We start from the raw sequence: 7,021 nt of genomic DNA, 5'->3' as shown, positions 1-7,021 counted from the left end.
GGAGGCTTCATGCCACAACAGAGGCCTTTTCTCTGCAATGCGGAAAGAGACAATGATTGCCTGCTGCTTCCTAGGCAGCTTTCCTCGTCCAGGTCCAACTCTCTCTACGCTTCCTGTAGCTGATGAAGAGCTTTCAGCCCCCCGTTGTTGTCAGCTCTTGTCAGAGGCAGAGCAAGAGCTCCCAGAATGCCTGGCCTTGGGCTGCGCCTGGATGTCCTCGTGACCATGACAGGCAGCTCTGCCTAGGAACTAAGAGGCTGGCCCTCTGTGCTCCAAACAGGGAAAGGTGACCTTATTGATCAGTGTTTTTGGGCTGAAGGGAATTAGTTTCCCTTCCCCTGTCCTGCTTGCAGCTGCCGAGCACCTGACAGAAGCAGGAGCAAGTGACAGAAGCAGGACAATGCCTCCTGCCCTTCTGCCAACACAAAGAGGACAAGGAGAAGACCTAAGCTAGAAGCACCCACGAGCTCACTGACCTTTTTCCCTCTGGACTGTTTTTCAGGAGCTGTCCGGCTCATTGTGAATCGTTCTAGTTTGCATACTGTCTCCTCAGCGCTTTGTGCTCCCAGTTCTGGGCAGTACTGCCAGGTAAAGCTGAGGGAGACACTTTTCTGGAGAGTGGGGGAGAACTGTATTGGCCCCGGTGCTGACTGGACGGTGGGCAGGAGAAATAGGCGTGAATGATGTCCCTTCCGTCTTCAGACAATCACCTCGCCTCGCCTCCCATAGGCATGAAGTTAGGCCCTAGCTTTGTTGGCCGCAGTTCTCCTGGTCTGCAGTTAGTCCTTCATGCCTAGCTCCCCACTTCCAATCCTTGCCCTACCGAATGCCCCAAGGCCGCAGTGGGTGAAACCTTGCCCCCTGACTGGAGCTCGGGCAGGAGCAGGCCACTTCCCGCGTCAGCAAGGCCAGGTGCAAGAGCTGCAGTGGCTGCTGCTGCTGCTCTGCAGCCTGCTTCGGACCTGCACAGCTCCAGCCAGCTTCACTCTCCTTCTCCTCCCTGCTCCTCCGTAGGCAAATGAAGGCTCACAAGACGATTCCCCTGGTGCTGCTTGTCTGCTTTCTTTCCTTTTTGGTGAGTTTTGGTAGAGCTCGGCAGTGACGAGTGAGTGGGCGGCTCCTTAGGAGAGACCCAGTGCTTCGTTCTGCCCAGCTGCCTGTAGGCGGCTGTGGTCAGAATAGGCCAGCTAGGAGCAGGCAGTCCCTGAGAGAGGGGCTTCTCCCACGCTTCCAGCTGCCTCAGAGCAGCGGAGCTGGGGTGGGGACAGAGTGGCTTGCTTCTCCCTGCAGCTGAAGCCAGGCCTCCTAAGCCTGGGGAGAGACAGTGGCGAGCCTGCTCCCCCCGGAGGTGGAGAAGCTTCCTTCAGGAGGAAGGAGCATGTCTTGGGGAAGGGATCTTCATCTCTTCAGAGGCCCCTGTTGCCTCATTGTCTCTTGGCGAGGAGAGGAGAGACACTGATGGCATGTGTGCCCGACCCGCAGAGCAGAGCAGGCAGCCCTGTGGAGGCAGGCAGCTGGATGAGGTTTCATGAAGCGCTACAAAAGCCCGGCAGATGCCCAGGGTTGGCTTGTCCCCCTTCCCAAGTCGTCTCCAGCCTCCAAAGTGCTTGCAGCCTGTCTTTTGGTGGCACACCAACTCACTCCAAGCTTTGTGACATCAGCTGGGTGTCAGCATGCCTGAAGGATGGGAGCACGCCTGGAACACATCTCTTCTGGCATGAACAAGTCCAAGGTGTAAAGGGAGCTTTGCTTGTGACTAACAGGTGTTTACCACGTGGGGCTGCTTGAAGAAGGAAGCCTCTGGAGGACCACAGCAGCGTCGAGGGCCTACATCGTCTCCTATTTTAACCCCGTCTGTCAGCAGATGACATGCGGATTGCCTCAAATCCAGACTGCTTCTGCCAGCCTTAACTCAAGGGCTTAAAGTGCAGCTTTGTCACAAGTCCCTTGCTTTCCGGGGCGAGGGCTAGGTCCGCGAGCCACGTGGCCAGGTCTCTCAGGTGCGGGTCAACTGGTCCAAACTCCAGTGCCTTAACAGCTCGTGGTAGAGCAGGCAGCCGAAAAAGCACTGCTGTTCCGCAGACGTGGGTCTGTAGGTTTCCACCGAGCGCTGGGCTGCTTTGGAAATCTTGAGTGTCTCAAGCCTGGCTCACTCAGGCCGTTCAATGCAGCAACCACCAAAATATGTGGGCGTGTGTGCCTAATTATTACTATGGAGTTGCTTGCTTAGGGCCTTTCCTGGTGGTCTTGAGAAAGGAACTGTAACGAAAGCACACTTGGACATGGAGCAGTAGCCAGTGCGGTAATAGCCCAGCTCTCTAGGAACAGAGGGAGTTCAAGGCCTAGGCAGAATGGGGTGTCGGCATCTCTTGACCTGTCCAGTCAACGGCCGAGAAATGGGAGAAGGCTTTTTCAGGCTTTTAAGAATCGATCCGTTTAATTCAAGGAAACGTCAAAGACCAGCTGCTTCTCAAAGAACACAGTGGCCAGTGTGAACTGCGTTCTCCCTCGCCTGGCAGTCTAGCGTGATAACTTCCCAGGGCATGAGAGTGCAGTACCAGCGTCCCCGGAGGCATGGGGTGTGCACCTGTTTGCTTCCCGTTGCTGCAGAGACCACACCGTTGTCCCTCGCCTTCATTTCTGCAGCAGGCCTGTTAGCCCTTGGACTGCATGTTCCCTTCCTTGTCCTTACAGGAGGAGTTTCCTCTCTCGGGCGTGGATGTGAAGACACAGCGGTAAAAACGATGTCCTCTTGACTAGATGATGCTTTAGAGGAGCTGCCGTCCCGTCTCACGCTAACTTCCCACCGCACAGTTCCCTCTAGGAACTCTCCCTAAGAGCTTTTCCCACTGCCCTGTCTCCCTTTCCCCCTTTCCTTTCTCCGTAGTGGTCAGCTCTGTCTCGATGCCCCTTAGAGGCCTGGAGCAAGGCCTCTGTGAGGCCGGCAGCTAGGCCTGGGCTGTGGGAAGCTGCCCCTTTGTGCTGCTTGAGAAGGGGCATCTGCTTCCCTGACTCCATGCTCGGGAGCAGCTGCTGGGAGACATGTCTGGTTGCTTCCCAGTGCTGGGCCAGAGCAGAAGGCCCTTGCAGCAGCATCTTCCCCTCAATGCAGAGGAGAGGCCAACGGAAGCAGAGCCGCCTCAGAGGCTGGGGGCAGGGTCGTAGCAGTTGCCTGGGAAGACCCTGCCAGCTGGGCAGGCTGCAAGGCCTGAGGCACGGCTCCGAGCAGAGAGGGGGTGTAGAGGTGTATTTCTCGAGCAAGAGGTGGGAGGCCCTTGGGGACCCAGGGAGAAGGCGGAAGAGGCTAGCCAAACCGAGTAACCTGTTTGGCCAACAAGGCGGTGAGGGAGCAAGAGCAAGGTGAACGAAAAAGCCTGAAAGCAGCACTACTGCAAACCAAGCACAGGGAAGTCAGCCAGGACTCATGGCTACCAGCGATGCAGGAGAGCTCTCTCCCAGCGTCTCCCTAAGCAAGTGCATCACTGCCTGGGAGCTGCAAGCCTTCTCCCTAAATGACTGTGCACATAGACACCGCAAGAACAGGGGTGTCTGTGGCACACTTTTTCTAGGCAAGCAGAGGAGGTGTTAGGAGCAACACTCCATGAAATCCAAGCCCTCCAAGGACAGCTGCGTGAGCTGCAGGAAGACCTGCACGTTCTGAGATGGAGCACAAAGGACATTGCTCGGCGGGCTCTCAGCGAAGCCCTCAAGCAGGCTGAGCTCCCGGGCATGACCGGATGGGTAAGAGGACATTGCAGAAGGCTCCCCACAGAGACTTTTTCCCTCACCCCGGCACGTGTTCCAGTAGAATTCCCTGGCAGAGCTAACAAAAAGGCTTGTGCTGCTGCAGCAAGCGTTGCGGGTCTCTGCAGTTCCTTTTCCTGTGGCTCCACACTGCTTGGAGGGCAACAAAGGGCCGGCCACCAAGGGAATGTCACTTGCCTTCAGCTCACCCTCCTCTCACCTGTGGAAGGAACGCATTCCCGTAGCTTCAGCTTCCCGAGCGCGGGAGTGAGCAGCCCCGCTGTTCTGATGCTGGTCAATGAGAGCCAAGCAACCTGGGAGCTTTTCAGGGAATCCACCAGTTCCTCGGGCCAGAGTGGCACACCTGAGTTCACCTTAGCTGGCCTAGCAGGGTGGCTGGGATGTGCCTCTTTGCCTCTGTATGAGCCGCTCTCTTTTGCGTTCCTTCCCAGGATGTTCAGAAGCTAATTGATGAAGCACTGGAGAAGCTGGAATACAACCAAGTCGGGATGCCCGATTATGCCCGCAAATCATCAGGTGCGCCTCCAGCACACGCACAACCAAGACAGGGCGCCTCCTGTCTATGGTTATGGCTATGTTAGACTTCGTTTTCCATGCCGCATGAGCGTAGCTTAATGAGTCACCGCTGTGGGTGCCAGGCGGCTCATGCAAGTAAGACAGAGGTGAATCCACCGCTGAGATGTAGTAACGCTTAGTAGTGTTTTTCAGGCTGACAGGGCAGGGGGGAGAGGCATGACGGTGGCAGCGTTTGTTAGGGCACAGCTACGTCCGCAGCCCTGGATTGCTCCCAGGGGAGCACTAAAGGGAAGCCATGGAAGTAACAGTGGAGGGAAAGGAGGGAGGTAGCGGGGCTGTGACCGTTCCCATCGCAGGAGGTTGTTCAGCAAAGGCTTTTCTTTCGGAGTCTGCCCGGTATTCATCCCTGTCAGGAACGGGAAGAACTGTGCCAAGGCAGTGGGTTGCTTGTTTGAAGAGAGGTCCACAGCCTAGGTGGTTGATGGCCTCCTCTGGAGAGCTTACAGCCTTCTAAGCAGATGCAGTCGTCCAGGGAAGACAGGACGTGATCGGGGCATTCATGGTGTAATTTCCAGGGGCTACCGTCATGCACTCCAAGACTTCTGGCTCCTTGCGGAATACCAGAGGGAGACTCTTCTGGGCTGGGCTGCCCCTGCTGGAGGAGGGGCTCCATGAAGTCTCCTGAGGTGATTCTGGAGGTAGGGACCCCGAGAAGCAGAGAGCAGAGAGCAACCAAGGTGGCGGGGGGGACCAAGCCCGCTCTTGGGAGTTTGCCTTTGCCACATGAACAGGGTGCATTGTTGTTGTTCTTTCAGCCGGAAAATCACGCAGGAAACTGCTGGTCTTTCCCCGGCAGTCAGGGTCATGTGGTGATCAAGCTGCCTAGAGCCATCTTCCCGCAAGCGGTGACCCTGGAGCATATTTCTGTGAGAGTGTCCCCTGGAGAAAACATCTCCAGTGCTCCCAGGGACTTTGCTGTCTATGTAAGTGGTCTCTAGTCTAGAGTTGGGGGGTTTGGAAGAGCGTTCTTAAGCGGTGCAGGGTGGGGGCGGGCGGGCAGGCGGGTGAGCACAGGTCCCGCAATGCCGGCAGGATTCTCTGAGGCCTGCGACTTCCTCCGAGCCTGGAGGAGAAAGAAATTCCTTGGAGCGACTCCGTTTCCCTTACGCTCCTTTGCTTTCTGGGGTGCAGCCAAAGTGAAGCTTCCCCTGCCTGGGGCCACGTGGTACTAAAGGAGGCCTGAGTTACAGGAGGTGGCCCACTGGCTCTGGCACGACTCCTCCCAAATAACCAACCGGCCCTTACTTGCTTTGTGCTCGTTGCTCCCAGTTCTCTGTGCTGCACACCCACAGGTGGCGTTCCCAGCGCTCTCTCCTAGGCCGAATTCTGGCCTCTTCCTTAGTAGCCCTGTGGAAGCTGAGTCTCCTGGCTGCGTACCTCCCGCTCTTGTTTTCTCCACCCCGTCTTTCTGTAGGGGATGAAGGCAGAAAGTGAGGAGCAGGGCACGTTCCTGGGAGAGTTCACGTACGTGGCTGCAGAGCATCCCTTTCAGACTTTCCAGCTGCAGGTACGCTGAAGAAGAGGCATGGGAACTGCGGGAGAGCAGGAGGGCAAGTGTTGTTGGCTGGGGAGAAGCTCCAAGTAGTCGCAGGACAGGCAGGAGAAGACAGCTCTGCTCTTCTCGTTTCAGAACGAACGCTCTGACTTCATACAGTACGTGAAGCTGAAGGTGCTGAGCAACTGGGGCCACCCGGAATACACGTGCGTGTACCGATTCAGGGTGCACGGTGACGCGGTACCCGCCAAAGAGGACTCTGCGTGGCACCTCTAACTCCCCAGCCGCAAATGCAAGATCTTAACAGCGGTCATGATGTGCTAGTTGGTGTGCCTGTGCTGCCTCCTTTCGTTGCCAACTGCTGTGTCCTTGACAGCCCCTCGTTCTTGCCGCTCTGATCCACTGCTTCCCATAGTTAAGCTGTCACCCGCGGAGCTGGCTGTGCCTTCCCTAGTCCTTCCAGCATTTTTCTCACACCGCAAGGGGCTCTTGCTGGAGAAGGAGGAAACCGGGCAAAGCAAGACAGCTTTCCGTTATATGTAAAGGTAGAAATCTTTTTGGACTCGGAAGACAGCGGGAGAGCAAAGCACCAGGGTGCTAGGCTGTGGTGCACCTTTGTCACTGCAAAAGCCCACAGAAGTTTTGCGGGCATCCAGGCAAAGCCCGCCCTGGAGACAGCGACTGGATTGGCTGGAGCCACAGCCAAGAGCACGTGGAGCTGAAACCTCAGCTGTCCATCAACATCGAGGGTCCTGGAACAGCCTGGAGGAGGCCAGAAACTTCTAGGCCTTTTGCCATATAAGGGGTGTATGACCGCAGTCCCAGGCACTCCCCCTTGCTCCATGGAAGGAGGCTCCGCCCAAACTCCATGGGGAGCAGAGGTGAAGGCCAGGGAAAGGAGCGTGAGTGAAGGCGAGGACCTGCTTCACAGCCAGCCTGAGAACCCCGACAGGATTCCCCGCTGGCAGGGACGCCTGCTCAGCGTACGGCAGCCTGGTCAGGCGAGAGGCCGGGCGACCCGCTCTCACCCGAGTGACTGGGGTGCTTAGGCACACGCCGTCCCACAAATATCACCGCCGGTGTAGTGGGGCTGGGGCTCTCCCGTCCTTCCCTTCCCCCCTCTCCATCTTTCGCTCGAGCTTCTCTCTCTCCTGTTTAATTTAGCGTTCTCTTCCCGCGAAATAA

General features: G+C 57.0%; 1 protein-coding gene across 1 annotated transcript; it reads left to right on the top strand.

Moving 5' to 3' along the window:
• Positions 1-680: 680 nt before the first annotated feature.
• SUN3 (Sad1 and UNC84 domain containing 3) lies at positions 681-6,945 on the top strand. The gene is given in 8 exon segments (XM_068933744.1): positions 681-778; positions 3,570-3,741; positions 4,197-4,281; positions 4,857-4,945; positions 4,947-4,979; positions 5,097-5,264; positions 5,756-5,848; positions 5,972-6,945. Coding segments are annotated over 8 exon segments (879 nt in total). The 3' UTR covers positions 6,113-6,945.
• The last annotated feature ends 76 nt before the right edge of the window (positions 6,946-7,021 follow it).

This window comes from Struthio camelus, chromosome 2 (assembly GCF_040807025.1).
Source record: "Struthio camelus isolate bStrCam1 chromosome 2, bStrCam1.hap1, whole genome shotgun sequence".
In the NCBI taxonomy this organism is placed as follows: domain Eukaryota; kingdom Metazoa; phylum Chordata; class Aves; order Struthioniformes; family Struthionidae; genus Struthio; species Struthio camelus.
The sequence above is the reverse complement of the archived record's forward strand: the minus strand, read 5'-3'. Positions and strand labels throughout refer to the sequence as shown.